Genomic DNA, 22,059 nt, shown 5'->3' with positions numbered 1-22,059 from the left:
TGGAGGTGATGGGATTCAAGTTTCAAATCCTAAAAGATGATGCTGTGAAAGTGCTGCACTCAATATGCCAGCAAATTTTGAAAACTCAGCAGTGGCCACAGGAATGGAAAAGGTCAGTTTTCATTCCAGTCCCAAAGAAAGGCAATGCCAAAGAATGCTCAAACTACTGCACAATTGCACTTATCTCACATGCTAGTAAAGTAATGCTCAGAATTCTCCAAGCCAGGCTTTAACAGTACATGAACCGTGAACTTCCAGATATTCAAACTGGATTTAGAAAAGGCAGAGGAATCAGAGATCAAACTGCCAACATCCGTTGGATCATCAAAAAAGCAAGAGAGTTCCAGAAAAACATCTACTTCTGCTTCATTGACTACACCAAAGCCTTTGACTGTGTGAATCATGACAAACTGGAAAATTCTTCAAGAGATGGGAATACCAGACCACCTGACCTGCTTCCTGAGAAATCTGTACACAGGTCAGGAAGCGACAGTTAGAACTGGACATGGAACAACAGACTGGTTCCAAATCAGGAAAGGAGTACGTCAAGGCTGCATATTGTCACCCCGCTTATTTAACTTATATGTCAGAGTACATCATGAGAAATGCTAGGCTGGAGGAAGCACAAGCTGGAATCAAGATTGCCGGGAGAAATATCAATAACCTCAGATATGCAGGTGACCCCACCCTTATGGCAGAAAGTGAAGAAGAACTTAGAAAAGTAATGAAAGTAAAAGAGGAGAGTGAAAAAGTTGCTTAAAACTCAACATTCAGGAAACTAAGATCATAGTATCTGATCCCATCACTTCATGGCAAATAGATGGGGAAACAGTGGAAACAGTGTCAGACTTTACTTTTGGGGGCTCCAAAATCACTGCAGATGGTGACTGCAGCCATGAAATTAAAAGATGCTTGCTCCTTGGAAGGAAAGTTATGACCAACCTAGACAGCATATTAAAAAGCAGAGACATTACTTTGCCAACAAATGTCTGTCTAGTCAAAGCTCTTGTTTTTCCCGTGGTCATGTATGGATGTGAGAGCTGGACTATAAAGAAAGCTGAGCACAAAGAATTGCTGCTTTTGAACTGTTGTGTTGGAGAAGACTCTTGAGAGTCCCTTGGACTGCAAGGAGATCCAACCAGTCCATTCTAAAGGAAATCAGTCCTTAATATTCATTGGAAGGACTGATGCTAAAGCTGGAACTCCAATACTGTGACCACCTGATATGAAGAACTGACTCATTGGAAAAGACTCTGATGCTGGGAAAGACTGAAGGCAGGAGGAGAAGGGGACAACAGATGATGAGATGGTTGGATGGCATCACCAACTCAATGGACATGAGTTTGAGCAAGCTCCGGGAGTTGGTGATGGACAGGGAAGCCTGGCATGCTGCAGTCCATGGGGTCACAAAGAGTCGGACATGACTGAGCAACTGAACTGAACGTTTTTAAGAAACATGGCCTGGAACAGTCCCTAAGAAAACTCAGTCCACCCCTTCAGCATCTCATCAATGTTAAGACACAGAACTGGAGAGGACTTAAAAATCAGAGCTTTCTTTTCCACTTCTCATTCATATCTAACATTTACAAGAATGAAGGAGACCTGGAAATTGACAGGAATAAAACTCCAGCACCAGCCTCTTAAATTCAAGTGCTTTGAAAATGGGAAGTGGGTTTTTTGAGCACCCAAGAGAGTCCAGAACTAACAAATGGAAACCAGGGCTTAGGGAGAGATGAGAAAACCTCAACAATTTGTGCAGCTGCCTGGGTCCCTTTTGCAGCCCAGCGCTTAAGAGCTTCCACCGGTGTGGAGAGCTGTGATGTGTTTCATGTGTGGGGAATGAGCGTGAAGCCCACTGACGCTGCAGCCAGTGAAGTCAGGTTCCAGCATGGCCCAATTCCCAAAGCAAGTATTGAGGCCTCATCACAGTCAACTTGATTGACAGGCAAAGCCAGGAGGATAAAAATGAATGGTGTTTTATAATTGAAGAACTAAACATCCAGAGCCTGACATCTCTCTGTGATTTTTGAAGGATCTGTTGTGTTCTGGGGGAACCATCAGTGGGGTCCCAGGCCCTTCTTGCCAGGATCTAGTGGAGCCTTCATGAACCCCCACTCCAGCAAAGTTTCCATGCACTTTCCAGAATTCCCAGAGGATGTCATTCCACATCTACACAGTATTTAGGGGATTTACCTCCATGGGCCTGTGTAGATTTAGAATATTTCCTAAATAGCTTGAGAATACAGTTCTCTACACTCACAACCCACGCTCTTAAGGTGGGGGCATCATCTGAGACCTGGCCATCCAGAACAAGCAGATGATGGGGTAGTGGTCTGTGCATTTGGTGAATGTCAGTAATGCCAGCCCTCAGACATGATGGAGACTTAATGAAAGCAGGCCAATAGTCTGTCAGGTAGAATTTAAGCTAGGGATGGCCAGGGCGTGACATCTGCCTTCCCCATTCACTTACAATCACTACATCCTTTCCTCTCTGGCTGGACTGAAATCTTCCCAATCACCAGTAACTGATCAAGTTCACACTCAGACTAAATCCTATTTGCCAACACTGGTATAAGCAACTTCTGGAAAACAACTATAAACCAAAGAGGACGAGACTAGCCATTGGATCAATTAGAGAGAAGGCACATTGCAGTCACTAGAACACATTCTCAACTACAGCTTTTCAATCCTGGGCTCCACTCAGGATTTATCTTAACCCAGGTGCCATCCTAGGTGACACTGTGTTTGCCATAAAACTTTGTATTGTTTTCTTTTTTTTCAAATTACTATATGCCTTTTTGATATAAGAACCATAATTTCCTTAGTAAATAACCTATTTTCTTGGGCTCCAAAATTGCTGTGGATAGTGACTGCAGCCACAAAATTAAAAGATGCTTGCTTCTTGGAAGAAAGGCTATGCCAATCCTAGACAGTGTGTTAAAAAGCAGAGACATCACTTTTCTGACATAGGTCCAGAATAGTCTGAGCTATGGTTTTTCCAGTAGTCATGTATGGATGTGTGAGTTGGACCATAAAGAAGGCTGAGTGCCAAAGAATTGATGCTTTTGAACTGTGGTGCTGGAGAAGACTCTTCAGAGTCCCTTGGACAGTAAGGAGATCAAACCAGTCAATCCTAAAGGAAATCAACCCTGAATATATATTGGAAGGGCTGAAGCTGAAGCTCCAATACTTTGGCCACCTGAGGGGAAGAGCTGACTCATTGGAAAAGACCTTGATGATGGGAAAGATTGAGGGCAAGAGGAGAAGGGGATAACAGAGGATGAGATGGTTGGATGGTATCACTGACTCAACGGACATAGTTTGAGCAAACTCTGGGAGATAGTGAAGGATGGGGAAGCCTGGTGTGCTGCAGTTCATGGGGTCACAGAGAGTCAGACACGACTTAGCAACTGAACAACCAAAAATTACTTAGTTGTCATCCTTGATAATGTCCCCTCTTTTCCCCCTCTCCATCTACCTTACTAGCATGCCTTGTCAAAATTCCATCTATAAAGTATATCTCCCCACTTCTATCTTCCTCATCCTATTCGTACCCATCATTACATCTCCAAGACTCCAGCAACAACCCCCCTCCTCAATGGGCTTCTCCACTTCAAGTCTTGCCTCCTTCCAATATATTCTTCATCCAGCAACAACACTGACATTGTTAAAACAGAAATCAGATCCCATTGTTGTCCTTCATTAAAGACTTTCATTGCTTTTCAAGGCCAGAATGAAACCTTGTCTCCTTATGGTGACCAGGAAGGCCCTGCCCATCTTGGAAGTCTCTCCTACACCACTGCCCCTTGCTCTCGCTCTTCCAGTCAGTGGTCTTCCGTCATTTCTTGTCTGCAGAAACCCTGACAAAAGTCCATGTGTAGCCCAAGGCCTTGCACATAGCAGACAGTATTCTACAGTACAGTACATGCTGACAGAGGAAAACATAGGAAAAAAGACAGAAAAGTATCTTATTGTATAGCCCACCAATTTGTTTTCCTCTTACCGATGCTATAAGAAGACATATTCTATTAGGTTTTAGAACAATTAGAAATCTTTCTTTTGAAGGATGGCAAAATAAAGGTTGTATACAAAGAGGAAATATATTGGATAGCCATCTTCCCAGTATGCAGTGGGGTGACCTGAGCATTTTCAGGCATTTGTGGTTGTCCTACAGCAAAGAGAATTTCCGGTCAAACGACAGGGCCCCAGGGAAATTCAAATAATGCCGTTTACAAGGGTTCTTGGTCCGTATAGCTATTTACATTCAAAGGAAATAATTTTTGAAGCATTCCTTTCAGAATTCCAATTAGAGATTTGAAATATATCAGCACATAAATGGAAAAACTTTAAAATGAGGTGTAGAACCATATTGAGGTTACCAATGTAATACTGTTTGAACCATCAAATAAATGTCCCATGGTACTTAGTTCATAACACATTTCAAGTTATATCTGGGATAGTTTAGGTTAATAGTCCTTTTAATTATTCTAATGAGACTTCCTTGCTTGCCAAGCTATATTCTCATTCCATTTAGCCTATAATACTACTGTTTATTTTTTATGGGTTCCCTAAAATTGGTGCTAACAGTCAGTTCTGTCCAGGGAAGAAGAGAGTTTATGACTGAACTCATACATTTATTCCACAAAGGCTCATAGGCACCTGTTGGGTTCCAGAGCTAAACACTGGAGACAAAACTCAAACAAGACACAGTTTATACCTTGCAAGAGTCTATCATCCAGGTAGGGGTGAGCAGGTGATTAGTCAACTGGGAAGTCTTCAAGAGGCAAACTCATCCCCCCCACCAAAAAAAAAATTAATAGTGTACTTTTCATGTTACTGAGGATAGATTCAAATAAGAATGATATGAAGTACATAGCCAATGAAAACATAACTCAAAAGAAACATACTTAATAACTGGATTAAATTATTTTAATCCTGGATTTATGGAATCCTGTGGGGCCTGAAGGGACTTCCTAGGTGGTGCTAGTGGTAAAGAATCCACCAGCCAATGAAGGAGATCCAAGAGACGACTTGATTCCTGGGTCGGGAGGATCCCCTAGAGGAGAAAATGGCAACTCACTCCAGTATTCTCATCTGGAGAATTCCACGGACAGAGGAACGTGGCAAGTTATATAGTGTTGAAAAGAGTTGTGTATGACTGAAGTGACTTAGCATGCACATGGGGCTTGAAAGGGTAACAAATTTTTTATTTGTACTTTATTGCATTTCACTAGAAAAAGCTTCACAGGGGCAATAATTTTGGTCTGTTTTGCTTCGTTGGTGTTCCCCAAGTGCCTAGAAAACCACTTAGAATTCAACAAATATTTGAAGTATACCAGGACTCTTGCTTCGGAGGGGGCAATGGCACCCCACTCCAGTACTCTTGCCTGGAAAATCCCCTGGACAGAGGAGCCTGGAAGGCTGTAGTCCATGGGGTCGCTGAGGGTCAGACACAACTTCACTTTGACTTTTCACTTTTGTGCATTGGCGAAGGAAATGGCAACCCACTCCAGTGTTCTTGCCTGGAGAATCCCAGGGATGGGGGAGCCTGGTGGGCTGCCGTCTATGGGGTCACACAGAGTAGGACACGACTGAAGTGACTTAGCAGCAGCAGCAGCAGGACTCTTGCTTATTAAGGGTCCATGGTGCTTCAAAGAAGGAGGGGATAGGGTTTCCTTTGAGTGGGCAGCAATGTTCTAACATTGCAAATAAACCAAAAATAATACTGATAAAAGGAGGGGTCCATGGGGCCTATGATTATCTCATAAAGGCCTTGGGTAGAGCTCTCTTTTTTGGTAAATGTTATCTATATATGGCAGATGGACTTGAATCTTAGTCTACAATCTCGAGTGTTCTGTAAATTTATTTACTTTTTATTCAAACCCCTTCCTTGCAGGTTTAGGGGGTATTTGCTCTCAGTCACTACTGGGGACACACACAAACTGTACCAACATCCCCAGACCTCCCAAGGGTCAGACAGGCCACCACTGAGACATCCATTATTCCAAGGAGAGGTCCCTCCCCGCCCATTGATTCTGTTGCTCTGAAACCATGGTTGGGGCATGAGAGCCATTGTACTAAGGGCCCAGTATTTCTGAATGCCCACACAGCCATCCTTCCCAACGTCCTGATAACCTCAAGAAAGTCACGTGCTTGTGCTTGGTCACCCAGTTGTGTCCGACTCTTTGTGACCCTCTGGACTATATTCCGCCAGGCTCCTCCATCCATGGGAATTTTCAGGCAAGAATACTGGAGCGGGTTGCCATTTCCTCCTCCAGGGGATCTTCCCAACCCCGGGATCAAACCTGGTCTTCTGCACTGCAGGTGGATTCTTTCACCGAATCATTGGTGAAATCCTTCCAAGAAATGCACAGACCCAGTCTCCGGGATGCCCTTGAGCACTTCTCGCCCACAAAGTCAGTCCTCTAGCCTGGCCTCCCTTCTGGACTTCTGCATCCTCTCTTCAAGGAGATCAGCTACCTCTGCTTTCTGCTCTGCAAAAATACTCGAGGCAAAAAAATATATACACACACACACAGACACACATACACACACACACACACACTCGTAGCCTAGCTACAGGCATGCAGCTCCAAGTGGGAGAGAGAGAACATGAGAACAACATTAATGAATTCTTCTGCACATGCAGTACTGTGTGGCCATTTCAATCACTCCTCATTTGCAAGACAATTAAGAAAACAGCTCTATGAGAAGCCTAAGGACTGGAAGCCAAATGCCCGTCTTTAGCAACATTCACTCACACTCTAAGACAGTAAATAGAAAGCAAGAAACCTTGCTCTGAGCTCACTTTGGCTGAAAGGCAGGGAAGCTCTGTTCTTGCCAACACAAGTTTGAATCCTAAGTGTACTCCCCTGGCTTCTGGGCAAATCTTTCTAGTATGTGAACCCTTCAACCTTCTGTCACTCTGAGGCTCTCTTCCACTCACACCTCAAGCCCCTGGGAAGCTTCTCAGAAACTTCAAAAGTCACTTACTCAGACGCTGCTCTGGTGGTTGGAATATAAATGCTCAAGAGTCCTGACATCTTCTATGGGGCTCTTTAAAGAAAACTTCAAAGAAACGGCTCTCTGGCTTTGAAATTTTCCCACATAAGTAATAAATGAAAATAATTGCCCCTTTCTATACATCTCTGATCTCATCCAGAGGGATGGGTTTATTAAATAGGCCTGAGAGATTGTCGGGGGAATATAGCCACAGGCCTCAGCAAGAGCTTATGCGATCACCCGGATCATCTAACCTCATCTGAAAGGCTTACGTGACAATATGTGGACACCATCGCTTGGAAATCAAGTTTGATTTTTGGGCAGGGGTAGGTAGATTACCACTGTCCTTTTACAATCACCAAATCAGGTTTTATCATGACGAGAGAAAAATCTTTTACAAAATTAAAATCTGAAACACTGCTGTACTTCTGGTATAACATCTTTTCTCTTTTATAGACCATCTTTCTCACATGTTGTGTGTAGAATACCAGATAATGCCAAAGTTAAAAGGAAAAGCAAAAAAGTTAGCTAGTAAACCCACCCTTCCATCTAGGGCTTCCCAGCTGGCACAGTGGTAAAGAATCCGCCTGCCAGTGCAGAAGACACAGGAGATGCTGGCTCAATCCCTAGTTTGGGACAATCCCCAGGGGGAGGAAATGGCAACCTACTCCAGCACTCTTGTGGGGAAAACCCCATGGACAGAGGAGCCTGGCGGACTATATAGAGTCCATGGTGTCATAAGGAGTCGGACACAGCTTAGGAAGTGAACATACACACTCTTCCATTTAAAAGATAAGGAAATGCCATGGAAGAGTTTTAATTTTGTCCTAATACCCACACATTAAAAAAAAAAAAAGAAGAAGCAAATGCTCTGAGTCTACCCTTTAGCTTCATTGTCAGTAAAATGGAATAAAAGCACCTACCTGGATGATCAGGCCACCCAAAATAGTTCTTCTCTCGCTCTCAGCACATCCTCTGCTTGATCCATCCCTGCTTTACTTACACCCTACTCAAGGGAATATGCTTGCCCCTGCCCCTTAGGCCAGAACGGCTCCACCTGCTAGTTTATTAAAGGGAAACATACGCCCTCATAATAGTTGCTAACCTGAGGGGTGGGGGCTGTGAGGGAACGTGTCTCAGCTTCATTTCCCTGGTAACTAATGAGCCAACCTGACTCAATTCCCTTAGAAATGGTAGCCTCCTTCTCCCCCAGGCAGCAAAGACCACTGCCATAGCCTGCCTGCCATCTACTGAGGGGTATTGGTCTAGGACCTTTTTGCTTCAGATATGTACGATTTCATGTCCAATAAACTGTTGATGTCTCTCTGTTGCTGTCTCTGGGTTCTGTCTTCCGTCTTGAGGCTGGTCATCCACAAGGCTTGGAGGGTGCTGCCTAACCCTACCTGATAGAACTTTTGAGAAGATTTGAATGATATTTATACCTGGAAAAAACATAGTCCAGTTACTGGCACACAGTACGTGCTAAATCAATGTTAGCTCTTAAGGAGATACCACAGCTCTGACCCAGCATAGTGACTCTCTATCACAGCTGCATGTCATACCTGAGGTGTTTCTTTCCCCAAAATAGTCAAGCTGAGGCCCAGCTGCAGATATTCTATGATCATTGGCCTGAGACAGGGCCCAGTTCAGGTACAAGTGAAGATGATTAAGCAGGTGATTCTGATGTGCAGCCAAGGTTGAAACCCATTGGCTTAGGCGGTCCAAGGATAAGGCCAGAAGCTGTAAATCCTTATCACTGGCTAAACACCAGGCAGACCACAAACAGAGAGGAAGAGGGAGAGAGGAAAACTCAAAATACTTCGGTAAGGCTTTAAAAGAAGCTTGAACCATGATGTCTTTTGTCAATAGCATGTGTCTGGCTGCCACAAAAGATGAATAAAAATGACCAACCTCACTGAAATGAAACAAGTCTGTTAAAAACAAGAGTTCTCACCTGTCCAAATGGCTAGGGTAGACCTACTGCCACGGCTGCAAGACAGAAAAACACACCCAGATTAACAAGGAGGCAGTCATTTAATGCAGAGATGCGGTTACCATGAAGAGACAGGTTGAACAACACATAGGACTTCAAACAATACTGCATAGTATTACAGGGTAACTCTTCCACGGTTGGTCTGGTTCTCTTATGATTTCGATTCCAGTACAAAGATGGAGAAGAGACTTCAATTAAAAATAAATAAGGCAACAGAAGAATCGTCTTGTAACAAAAAACATCAACGAATAATGCCCAAATATTTGGAGCTGACACAACAAGAGACCATTAGGACAAGTTCTGAAGGTGCAGCATGAAAATTTAACAAGCATGGTACAACAACAAGAAAATTATTCTCGCTTTGTTATGAATCCTTTTGCAAATAGAAATGACTCTCGGGTAATTGTTATATACAAACTTTCTGAAATAAGTGGCAATCGTACAAATTTTTCCATTGCAGTTTCCTCTCTTTCTAAACCGAGAAATGTTCCATGGCACTGTTCCCTACTCCTCATAGTCAAAGCATAAATAGTCATTAAAGCACTTGGATCCACAGTAGTCTTGTCCTCAGAAAAGTATGGAGGTTTTGCATGATTAGGTATCAGTCATCCACAAGGGGCTGGCAGGCAACAGACTGGAATGTAAAAGACGGTATTTGTGCTTGGGATCCTGACTCAAACTTCGCTCCGTCCCCTTCAAGAGTCATCCGCACTGTGGACGGGGCCACCAAGCAGTGAACTTGAGTGTGGACAGTCATACCGTGGAGTCCCTGCCAGACTTTAGATGTGCAATCTTGGTCCGGCTGATAAATGGGTAAGCAATGCAGAGACCTCCAGCTGCCACAATAAAGCCTAAACTGCACCAGGCACAAAAGATAGACCAGCTGTAGCCGTGTTCCACATCATCAGGCAGGCTATAAATTAGCTTCGGGAGCCGGTTCAAATCATAGGAGATGCTGGCAGCGTAAGTGCAGAGGGAAATGGTGCAAAATATTCCTATAAATAATACAAAGAGAGCAGAGTGATCCGTTACAGTTTTGCCGGCTACAGACAAATGCCAGACAGGCCTTTGTGAACATCAGATCAACAGATGAGATGATGAGTCCAAATTAATAAAAGATCCACAATTCTTTCACTTGAATTACTTCATTCAACAAACATTGGCAAAACCTTTTTGTGCCAGACTGTATGCTAGGTTCTGGAGACACAGGAGTGAAAAAGACAGATATGGGAAATTCTGGTAACTTGAATTATTCAGAATTATCTAAATTAAATGGTATGTATATATGAATTTTTTCTTCCTAAAAACTTAGAAATTTTGATTATTTTTAAGGAAAAAGTCTTCTATAATCACTCAACCCTAATACAAATAATTTTCATTTCCTTTTTATTATTTTTATTTATTTTTGGCTGCACTGGATTTTCTGTGCTGTGTGCGAGCTTTCTCTAATTGCAGTGAGCAAGGGCTACTCCCTAGTTGCGGTGCTCGGGCCCTAGGGTGCCAGATCGGTAGATGTGGTGCTCTTTAGTGGCTCCAAGGAATGTGGGATCTTCCTGGACCAGGGGTTGAACCTATGTCCCCTGCATTGGCAAGCAGATTTTTAACCACTGGACCATCAGGGAAGTCTCAAGTCTCATTTCCCTTTGTTGTCTACCTGAGTTGATTTATTTTTTAGAGAGCTGAAATCATACCAAGTCTTTCTTTTCCAATTAACATTATCCTTGAAATGTATCCGGTTGTCTGAATAATATCTTAAATTAATCTTTACAAGTTTCTTTTAAGGCACAGAGCTTGGCATGTTCTAGGGCCTCAAAAATCTTTTTTATTTTTAATGAATGGATAAAAAAATTTTAAATAACATAAATTAAATCCAAGAAGCTGGAGTTGATGTAAAATAGCTGACATCATATATAGGAGATCTATAATTCAACCACTCAGAATGCAGGTCATTTGGGTGGCCTAAGGAAAATGAGAGTCCCTTGGATTGCAAGGAGATCCAACTAGTCCATCCTAAAGGAGACCAGTCCTGGGTGTTCATTGGAAGGAATGATGCTAAAGCTGAAACTCCAATACTTTGGCCACCTCACATGAAGAGTTGACTCATTGGAAAAGACTCTGATGCTGGGAGGGATTGGGGGCAGGAGGAGAAGGGGACGACAGAGGATGAGATGACTGGATGGCATCACCAATTCGATGGACATGAGTTTGAGTAAACTCCAGGAGTTGGTGATGGACAGGGAGGCCTGGCGTGCTGTGATTCATGGGGTCGCCAAGAGTCGGACGTGACTGAACTGAACTGAAAGAAAATGACCAATTTAACTTGTTCATGTCAATATGTTATATACAATTGTCCTTTCAGAACACTAAAATCAGCATTCTGATAAAAATGCTGCAAAAGCCCGAAAGACAGGATTCTTAGTACTCAAGGATGTAGACACTTCTATTTCACCACAGTGGACCGCCAAGGATGCTCCTTTTTGGTAGGTATGGGATTGCAATAAGGCAGTTGCTGAGCTGAAGGTGGGTAATAAATACAAAAATGAAGTCAAGTATCAGAATGTTTCGTTCTGTTCTGAGTCCTGCACATCTGTTTTTAGTATTTTGGTTTATCCCTGTGTACAAAGGAGGTTATATCCATTTGCTGGAAAATTGCTTTGGTAACCTTAGGGATCTCTGCAGCATCTCCATAGGATTCAGAGACAGGTTTGGAATTGTAAAGAGAGGGTGAAAAGTAACAGACCCCTACATCCCTTTTTAATAGAGCTTTGGGGATCAGAAACACCAGAAGAAAACAAACTCAGAACAGGCACCAACTGGGAGGAAATAAAGATCACCTTAATGCCTCCTTTTTTCCCCTTAATGACATTTTTAAGTGCTAGAATTTGCCTGCACTTAAAATTGCATAAGGACACATTGCCTGAATCCTTTTCCAAATGTGCGCTTAGAAATGTTTTAAATGAAAAGGACACTTGATCTGAGGTGATTTGATATCTCCTATTCTTGGCATAATTCTATTTTTAGACTCTAAAGCGATTATGTTTTATAAAATCTTGTTTTCTGACTTCTTGCTCCAATTTATTATGGTAAACACATTGCTTTTTGAGTTCTCTAAAGAAAGATCATGATGGAAATAAGTCTTTCATAAAGGATTGGTCCAGTTAAAACCAGAATACTATTTTCAAACCATGTAAAGAGCAAATGTTCTTGCATCTACATGAATGTTTTCACTGGCAGCAAAACAAAGACAATGTTTTATATGTAACAAGGCCTGTCTAATGAGTGCTGGTAATAGAACAATAGGCAGAAGAATTTGATCTCTAGAGTATCAACGGATAAAATATTAAAAATAGAACAGTAACCTGCTCACAGGAGAACCAACTCTAATCTGCATTTATCTGTCTGCACATAGCTGAGTGCTTGAGAGTGAAGCTTTTTACAAGTAACATATTTTTAATGACCTCAGAAAGTATGAGTTCAAACTAAGACTCTTAAGCATCCTTTGATGTCCAAATGCATTGGGCTGGGATGAAGGTAATATGCATTCTGGTCCCCAGCTCTACTACTAACCACTGTGTGACCTTGAAATTACCTAACCTCTCTGAGTTTCATCTAGGAAAAAAAATGCGGGCTTGGTTCCTGAAGTACCTCGCTGTGGCAATTTTCAGGGATTCTATTATTCCATAATATAGCATAGAGCCAGGCCATTTCCCAAAATTTCCTAGTGAATCTAGTACTCAATATTATACAGCTAAATTAAAGTTGAATGAGTCATGAATTTTTCTTTCTGCACACACTCCTTTTGATTTTATACTAAACTTAGATTTTATTGGCATCTCTCCCCTGCCAACACCCAAAACTGCTTTGAGTGAAATGAAGTTTTTTTCCCTTGGTTTCTCCTCATTATATAAACAATGATTGTACAACAATTAGAAAATGCATATAGTACAATATTGTGATGGTTTTTGCCAAACATTGACATGAATTAGCCACAGGTGTACGTGTGTCCCCCACCCCCCGTCCTGAACCCCCCTCCCGCCTCCCTCCCCATCCCATCCCTCTGGGTTGTCCCAATGCACCAGCTTTAAGTACCCTTCTTAATGCATCGAAACTTGGGCTGGTCATCTACTGAGTGAAATGAATTTCAGCGTAACACCAGCTCATACTGAATAGAAAAAGATTGTAACCTGAGGATTTAATCTCTCTCTGCCCTGAGTGTCATGCCCAGGGCACTTAGTTTGTGCTTACCTCATGGACACTGTGAATGATATCACTAATAAAAGGTTTTTGTTTCCCCCCACCACCACCAAGTTGCCAGAGAGCTGAAACTTCCCTAAAAGGTATATTTGTACCCACACCCCACACCCAGGAGCAAAAACTGGCAAATTCATGGCATGCTTTTTGGCTACTGACCTCACCCTTGGATCCATCTTGCCTTGCAAACTTGACTGCTTCTTTGTCTTATTTGTATTTCTCATTTTTATTTATCTTATCTTGAAATATACACATCTCTGTGCCATTTAAGTTCTTTCTGGAATAGGGCATCACCAAACCTTGATGAAAACCTGCTTTATTTCCTTCTGCCTTTACTCTCTCCACTGGGATGCAGTAAAGGAGACTCCATGAGCCTATAAATATGCCTGATATCTGCTCCTCCCTCTCCCCACAACTGTCCCCAGAGGCTGCTCTTCTGGGGACATTGTTTTCTCCCTCCAAGATGCTCTTGAAGTGGTTCTGAGTGAGAGAAAAGTAAAGATGAGCCAAAGAGCATATCTAGGAATTTCCCCTTTCTGGGCCCTCACAGCTCTAAGGAAGTTTGCACATACATAGCTGCCACAGCTCTTACTCATGAGCTGGGCAGCACTGTTTCTGATTATTACAAAGAAATGTAGGGACAGGAGACAAAGCAGTGTTTCCAAAGCTTGCAACCAGCTTTTGGAAAAGAGGCCTACTCCACTCAAGATATCTTAAGAAGAGGAAAGAAAAACCCTTCTAACTTCAAAGACGCTAAGGAAAAGTGTTTAAAGGACGAAAACATCTTCGGTGTAGCTAGATTAGTAGTCTCGGTCAGTTTTGACCCTGTTGAATTCTATTTCCCTACACATGTCTTAGAGTCTTCATGTGTGTTAGTTGCCTGGGCTGCCTTAAGAAAGTAGCAGCAGACTGGAATGGCTAATACAACAGAAATTTACTTTATCACAGTTCTGGAGGCTAGAAGTCTGAGATCAAGGTCCTAGAAGGGTGTTTCTTGCAAGGCCTCTCTCCTTGGCTTAAAGCTGGTGGTCTTCTCCTTGTGCCTTCACACATCCTTCCCCAGATAACTATTTGAGTCCAAACTCTTCTTCTTTATAAGGACACCAATCACCTTGGATTAGGGCCCACCCTAATGACCTCATTTGGATTTAATTACCTCTTTAAAGACCCTGCCTCTAAATACAGTCACACTCTGAGGTTCTAGGAGTTAGAACTTCAACATATGAATGGGAGGGGGGCCACACAATCCAGCCAACAACATTGTGTGCATGTGTTCAATGTATGAAGTACATTTCTATCCCTTTTATAGGCCTAAGCAAAACTTTACTATTTTAAGAGTTATTTACCCAGTTTAATCCCTGGGTTGGGAAGATCCCCTGGAGAAGGGAAAGGCTCCCCACTCCAGGATTCTGGCCCCGAGAATCACATGGACTGTATAGTCCATGGTGCCTCAAAGAGTCGGACAGGATTGAGCAACTTTCACTTTCTTTCACTTTCACTCAGTTGCTAAAGAGTTATTTATAAGTGGAATTCCATGGAAGTCCAGTGGTTAGGACTCTGCCCTCGCACTGCCAAGGACACAGGTCCCTGGTCAGGGAACTAAATTCCCACAAGCTGTGAGGCATAGCCAAAAAATAAAAAAGAATTATTTGTAAGCCCCTCCTACATTCCAGACCCAGTTCTGATTATCATAGAGGTAGCTGAGTTGAATGAGTTCTTGATTGTCACAGCCATCATTTTCTTGACACTAACGTGATCATGAACCCCAAATGTTCTTTCCATTCACTTCCAAGCACGCATCTCAAGGAAAAGGAGTAGAGACCCCTCCCCACCCCAGACTTCCTGTAAGTTCCACATGGGGCCCAATAGCACAGAGGACATGGGAGTCAGCAAAACCTGCTGAACAAAACTGAGTTCTGCAATGCAGTGAGTTCTACACACCTAAGAACCAATTCATCCCAAATTGCCTTCTGTAAGATTTACCTTGGAAAAGGAAATGGCAACCAACTCCAGTATTCTTGCCTGGAAAAATCCCATGGACAGAGGAGCATAGCAGGTCACAGTCCATGGGGTCACAAAGAGTCGGACACGACTGAAGTGACTTAGCATGCAAGATTTATCTAGATATCAAGTTATTTCAGATAATGTTGCCTTTTTGTCAGTAGCAACTTAGTTAATGCAAGATATGGGATGAGGGCACGGAAAGATAAGGTACCAACCTTGAATTTCAAAGTTCTAAATCAAATGATCCTTCTTAAAAATCCACGAGGAGAGAGGTCACCTCTCTTCCCTCTTCTCTTAGACTTTTCCTTCATTTTCTCCTCTTTCCTGACCAACCAGGAGCTCCCTGGGGCAACCACCACTGATACTTTTCAGCCCAGCTAGTGGTGCCAAGGGAAAGGAGTTTATAAGTCCCAAGCCTCTATCCTGGCTATTGCTGGTAGCATCCTCAAAAGGGTGAATAATTACTGGTTCTGAAGAGCCCTGTAGGCAGTTACTTTTCTTATAAAATATTAAAAGATTTTCTGCCAAAATTCTTAATTAGAAGATACAGTGATATCACAGAATTACAAGACTGGAAGGGATATTTTCAGATCAGGAAAGAAGTGAATTTACGCTGCATCTCAGATCATCAACCTAATTTCCTTCCCTAAACTCTTCCCAGTGCCTGTGGCCAGCTGGTATATAGGGTAACTGGGCCCACTCTTCTGACCATCCTCCTTTGATGTGCTTGAAAGGCAGAAGAGAGCAGAAGTTGCTTCATTCTGGTTAGCCTGTTTGATAAACAACATAGCTGCAACACCCAAAGGCATAAACATTGATTTTTTTTTTTTTCCCCACTCCTTCAAAAGATGGCCTGCCCATCATTCTGGTCTCTGCAATTCCACACACACACACACACACACACAAAAAGCCTCGCTACTTTTCACATAGATTACTCAAAGAGCCATTGCTAAATTGCTTTAACTAAATGACTGGGCAGGACTAACAGAGACAGATGACACTTCTTGAAAAAATCAAATACATGATCCACAGGCTGTAACTACTAAACCCAGAAAGCAGCCAATCTTCTGAGAGATTGCATCAGTGTCATTGACCAGCAAATCTTGGTCTGATGTGACACAAGGCTATTGACAGTCCTTATTGATCCTGCCTACTGTGAATATTCATATGTTTAGCTGCAGAAATGTTAATGTATTTGATTTTAGACCCTGCTTAGGGTGTTAGATAATACAGAATAATATTACCTTTCTAAAAATCTAAAAAAATCTATTTTTTAAATCCTGAATTCCAAAGTGCACCTGGCCCCAAGAGTTTCAGATACAGCATTAAGAACCTATTGTTTTCGGTAATAATCAATGGATACCCTAGATAAGTCAATACACCTACAGAGGAGGCCTTTAAAAAAAAAAAAATTGAATGTATTGAAGCAAAACAATGGATTGCCTAATGTGGGTGTTATCCATCCCGGAACTTGGCTGGGGTGGCCTGGACTGTTTCTTCTTTCTCTGCTGTCCCAAAAGTCCTGTATTGTTAGCAGTGGTCACTTCTGGCATAGCCTATGAAGGGGAATGGAGGCCCCAAAATATTTGCACTGAATAAATTAACTTCTGAAAATACTTATAGGTCTGACAAATGATAATCATCTTTCTATCACAATGGTGATCTAATGAAAGCATCATTTGAAGCTGATGCACATACTCACTAGCAGTGCCTGAAGGCAGTGATGTCTGGTCAAGGGCAGCCCCTCACCCCGGATCATTAGTCTTATTTCCTTAGTCCTCTGGATACGCCTCAGTGACAGGGTGTATAACCTCAGAGGACATGAAGTCAGAAGGCTCTATTTGGGGGCCCTGTGCCCCTGGCCCTGCTGGAGGACTGCTTGAGAGCCCCCAGGGAATTAGGATGAGCAGTGACAGTTACAGCCCTGCTGTTCCACATGTGGGTAATCAAGAGCTGTCTGTATGCAATAAGACAGAAGGAGAGCCTGTTCCCAAGTTTCCATTTTAACATCTCAACTGTCACATCACTGATAATCTTCATTGAAGGTTTGACTAATAAATTCAGGTAGAGTGAAGATGCCAGCGCCTTAGAAGAGGCTAAGATTAGCATCAAAAATCGGTGGGAGTGACGCTGACTAGGACTGCCAAAGACATTTCTGCTTAATTAAAATCAACTCTTTTAACCCTTATTTGCTCTCATCTCCTGCTGCTACATGGAAAGGTCCTATAGCTAATTTATCTCATGCAGTGGATTAACACAGGTATCTCAGTGTTTACAAGGAAATGGAAAGGTATTATTTGTAGTAGCAAAAATGAAACAAACCTCCCTAAATCCCACAGTACAGGACTACAGCACAGCAAATCCCCTCCATGGAAGAAAATGCAGCTATTAAAATAGATTAAAAACAGAACACAGAACAATATAGGGACATGGGGGATGGATTTGGTGTAATGTTAAATGGAAGCCTAGAAAACAAAATACTTCCCAAATGATGAAGGTTGCAAACATTTTTCTTCTTTTTTTCTTTAAACTTTTTCTTCTGAAATAACTGTAGACTCAAATGCAGCTGAAAGAAGTAACATGGTGAGTAAGGATGGAGGATGAGTGGGAGGGAGCCTCAAGAAAGAGGAGATATATGTACACTTACAACTGATTCATGTTGTACAGCAGAGACTAATACATCATTGTAATTATAACCCAATTAAAAAATAACATGTAGGTAGGCAAGATTCTACATACCCATCACTCAGTTTCCCCAAACAGTAATGTCTTATATGTCTCCAGAAAACTAACAATGACACAATCCATCCCCCTTATTCAGATTTCACCATTTTTATACACACTCACTTGTGTGTGTGCACACTTAGTTCCATGAATGTCACCATGTGTGCAGATTATGTGACCACTTTCATGGTCCAGATACAGGGCATTTCCATCATGAGGATGCCCTGAATTATCTGCCCTTTTAAAGCCACAGCCACTTCTCTCCCCTTTGTTTTCTTTTGTTTTCATGAGACAAAGATGTGGGCAAGACTTGGTTTAGGATAAGGAAAATATTTTAACAACCTAATTTTTCAGATGGTGACATCTATAAGTGGATTTTCCCTTTAATCCAAAAAAAAATGTCATTTGGGCAATCAAAATCAAAAACAAAAAAAGCCAAACAGTGTTATGTGGGTGTCTGTCTATCCTCCGGGACTGGTCATCAAATTTCAAGTTGACAAGTTTGGGATTTGGGGGAGGGGCGTTGCAGTGGGGTTTTGCTATTGTGGCTATTGTTCTGCTTGCTCTTTTTTGTTTAACAATTGCACAGGAACTTTGAATGATAAATCCTGCTGAGCCCTGAGTCAGTCTGGCCCGAAGTTACACATTCAGTTGAGGGTTGAGCGGAGGCAGGTGGGGCTAGCTCAAGAAACTGGAGCCTATTATACAGAGTGAAGTAAGCCAGAAAGAAAAACACCAACACAGTATACTAACACATACATATGGAATTTAGAAAGATGGTAATGATAACCCTGTATGCGAGACAGCAAAAGAGACACAGATGTATAGAACAGACTTTTGGACTCTGAGGGAGAGGGAGAGGGTGGGATGATTTGGGAGAATGGCATTGAAACATGTATACTATCATGTAAGAAATGAATCACCAGTCTATGTTCGATACAGGATACAGGATGCTTGGGGCTGGTGCACGGGGAAGATCCAGAGAGATGATATGGGGTGGGAGGTGGGAGGGGGGGTTCAGGATTGGGAACTCAGGTACACCCGTGGCAGATTCACGTCAATGTATGGCAAAACCAATACAGTATTGTAAAGCAAAATAAAGTAAAAATTAAAAAAAAAATAAAAAAAGAAACTGTTCCTAACTCGGCTCCGAGTAGACCCAAGACTGAACTCCCGCCTCCTCTCATTTAAAACTAAACAAGCCCCTCCGCCTCCCAAGAAATGCTCACTGAGGCTGGCTTTTATGGCCCTATGATTTATTTTTATGCCAACAATTGTTTTATATCTAAGAGCATCCTAAATTATTCATGCATTACCCACATTAAAAGTGTCCTTTAAAAACTAGTACTACTGAGGATTTTGTCTGACCCTCAGCTCCTTTTATTTTCCTAAGGATACAACGTGGGGCCTTTTCAGGGCTGGGGGTAGTGAATCTGTACTTTGATGTCTATGAGGACGAGAATTAGAAAAATGAGGGCTCAGCTAATAAAGGAAGGGAAGAAAAGGGAGATTTTTAGCCTCCCAGGGCTACAGTCCTTCAGTCTCTATGTAATCCCCCAAATTGGGAAAAGTTGATGTGCTGCTAAGAATTTTTCAGGACCCAGGTGACTTCTAAATGCTCTGTTCACAGTGATCATCCAGATTCCAGATCACTACCAGTTACAGCCCCATATCACCAGGTAGAAAACGCACCCACAGAACTTAGAAGGAAGGGCCTCTGTGGCAGAACTGGGTGAGGCGGGTTGACTGGTTGACCCTCTACCTGTCAGTCATGAAGACAGAGAAGACAGCGCCAACCACCGAGGGGTGCTGCTGCCTCTAGGTAACACCGGCTTGACTAAGTGGCCGTGACAGTGAGAAGTGTCAGAAAACCCAGTCATGCCCACTTGAGTAACAGGACTCCAGAGAAGCAAAAATAAGCTTATTCAAAGTGCCTGCACATCTAGAGTAATAGTGCCCTGATGCTAAGCGTACTCGGGTGAGACTGCTAACTTGGCATTCACTAATCACTATCACACTCATGTCCTGAGAAGAAGCAGGAGGAAAGATTTTTTTCCCCAAAGCCATATTCAGTCAATTTCAGCCTTCAATTCAGCTCTTTTGACTCCTTCTTAGACAAAAATGTCCTTCACCTGCTAATCGGTAAGACCAGCTGTGTCTCCACAAACTCCCCACGCAACCTCCTGCTTTAAAATGAAGTCACTGCTCGGTTTAAAACCTTCTGGTGACTTCCTTCACCCTTGGATTAAAATCCAAGCCACTGCCTGCTTCTCTGCCTCACAGGATGCTGTCCCTCCCCTGCTTGCTCTCCGGCCACACTGGTCTCTCTGTAGCTCAAAACACAAGCATCACCCCAGCCCTCCTTGGGGCTTGGCACTGTGCCTTGCTCTGCCTGCAGCACACTCCCCATTTAGAATAGGGTCCCCTAGGCCAACTCATTTCTCTCTCTCACAGCTTTATGGCTGTCATAAATGATCATTTATGTCTCCCCACAACAGAAATGGAGAAGGATTTTATCTGCCTTAATCTCTGTGTGTCTTTAGTATGTAAAGCAGTGCCTGGCCCACAGTAAGTCCTCAAAAAATATCTGTAGAATAAAATGAATGAATCTGTTTTTGTGCGTAAAAATGACACCAGTGACTCCATCACTAAGGATGGACTGAGCTGACCTTCTGCCCAGAGGCAGACTGTGCTGAGCTATCATCCTCTGCTGGAGGGTTCCTGAGAACCAATGGTCCACTTTTGCCAAGAGTCCACATCAGAGCTAGGGGGGCAATATGAAAGAATGGGACAGAAAAATCAGATCTGCCTCATACGGAGATTAAACCCAAGACATCTCCATCTAATCTTGTAATGCACCACAGTAGGGAAATCAGGACTGTGTTTTTAACATTGCTATTTTCTTAAATTCTGTATTGCCCACCAAAGCCAAAGAACCTTTTGGTTGCTTTTCTCACAAGTGAAAATAAAATTAACAGAGAGATAACAAAGTGAAGCTACATGCTGCAGAACAGCCTTCACTTTTTCTGGGAAAGGTGTCAAAGGTGCTCCACGTACCTGTCATGAGGAAAAGGAGTCCAGCCACGTGCTGGGTCAGGCTTTCCTCCCAGAAGAAGCTGACTGTGGCCACAATGCAGCCACAAAGCAGGACAGCCACAGCCATGCCCAGGAAGCCAGCAGTGATTCTTCTTAAATCTAATCTCAAATACAAACATTCAAAATAATAAGGAGAGTTATTGAAAATTAGAGAATCAAGAGCTCTGTAGACACTGTGAAAATTAATAAGTTGCATGGATAGGCATAGCGTCTACAGGGCCAAGGTGATTTAGGAAATAAACTTCACAGGTATTTAGTAAGAAGACAGATGGGGTATAACGAATTGAGGTATCAGCATCTGCCTTCTCTAAACCCATGGAAAAGTCCATACCAAGTAGAACACAGACCAGAGGACACCAGGGCAAACAAGGGCTATAGATAATGAGTTACTTAACAAACTAAGAGTTTGTTTGCAAACAAGGTTGTACTGAACAAACTGAAGAAGTTTTGCAAAAGAACTTTATTATCCTTCAAAGAGCAACAGAAACCTAGGTCACCACCAACTGCAGTGACTGTAATTAATTTGACTTTGGGGAAAAAGTCTAAAAGGTAAGCTACAGTGAAACATGGTTTTACCTGTGCACCAAGGATGCCAATTATTTTATTTTTTAGTTATATTTCCTCCTGCCTATTTTCAAAAAGAATTTGAGAAAGTGAAAGCAGTTGTACCTAAAACAGGACCCAAGATGTACATATAAGACATCTGCTCATAAAGACCCTCTCCCCTTAAACACAGGTCCCACAACCCATGCATCCAAGTAGTCAGGTTAAGGAAGGGCTATTTTCATGGCCAAGCCCACTGTATATGCAACTGTCAAGTTTGGCCTATCACAAAACCACCAATGGTTGTGATCACTGGCCAGGAACCCATCCCCTCCCCATCTTCTGGGCCATAACCAAGAGACGGACTGACTTCATGTACTTGGTCCACTGGGCTTCCCTGGTGCCTCAGATGGTAAAGAATCTACCTGCAACACAGAGAGCCAGGT

General features: G+C 42.6%; 1 protein-coding gene across 3 annotated transcripts in view; it reads right to left on the bottom strand.

The window, feature by feature from the left end:
* Positions 1-9,017: 9,017 nt before the first annotated feature.
* Positions 9,018-22,059, bottom strand: part of TMEM178A (transmembrane protein 178A) — a 57,557-nt gene continuing 44,515 nt past the window's right edge. For all 3 annotated transcript variants that reach the window (XM_040224689.1, XM_040224690.1, XM_040224691.1), the window contains exons 3-4: positions 21,032-21,169; positions 9,018-9,990 (exon numbers count right to left, since the gene is read on the bottom strand). In XM_040224689.1, coding sequence (XP_040080623.1) covers positions 9,749-9,990; positions 21,032-21,169 — 380 coding nt within the window. In that variant the 3' untranslated portion in view covers positions 9,018-9,748. The remainder of the gene's footprint in view (positions 9,991-21,031; positions 21,170-22,059) is intronic.

This window comes from Oryx dammah, unplaced genomic scaffold (genome assembly GCF_014754425.2).
Source record: "Oryx dammah isolate SB20612 unplaced genomic scaffold, SCBI_Odam_1.1 HiC_scaffold_25, whole genome shotgun sequence".
Lineage (NCBI taxonomy): Eukaryota > Metazoa > Chordata > Mammalia > Artiodactyla > Bovidae > Oryx > Oryx dammah.
Note: the sequence above shows the minus strand (reverse complement) of the source record. Positions and strands in the feature narration are given on the sequence as shown.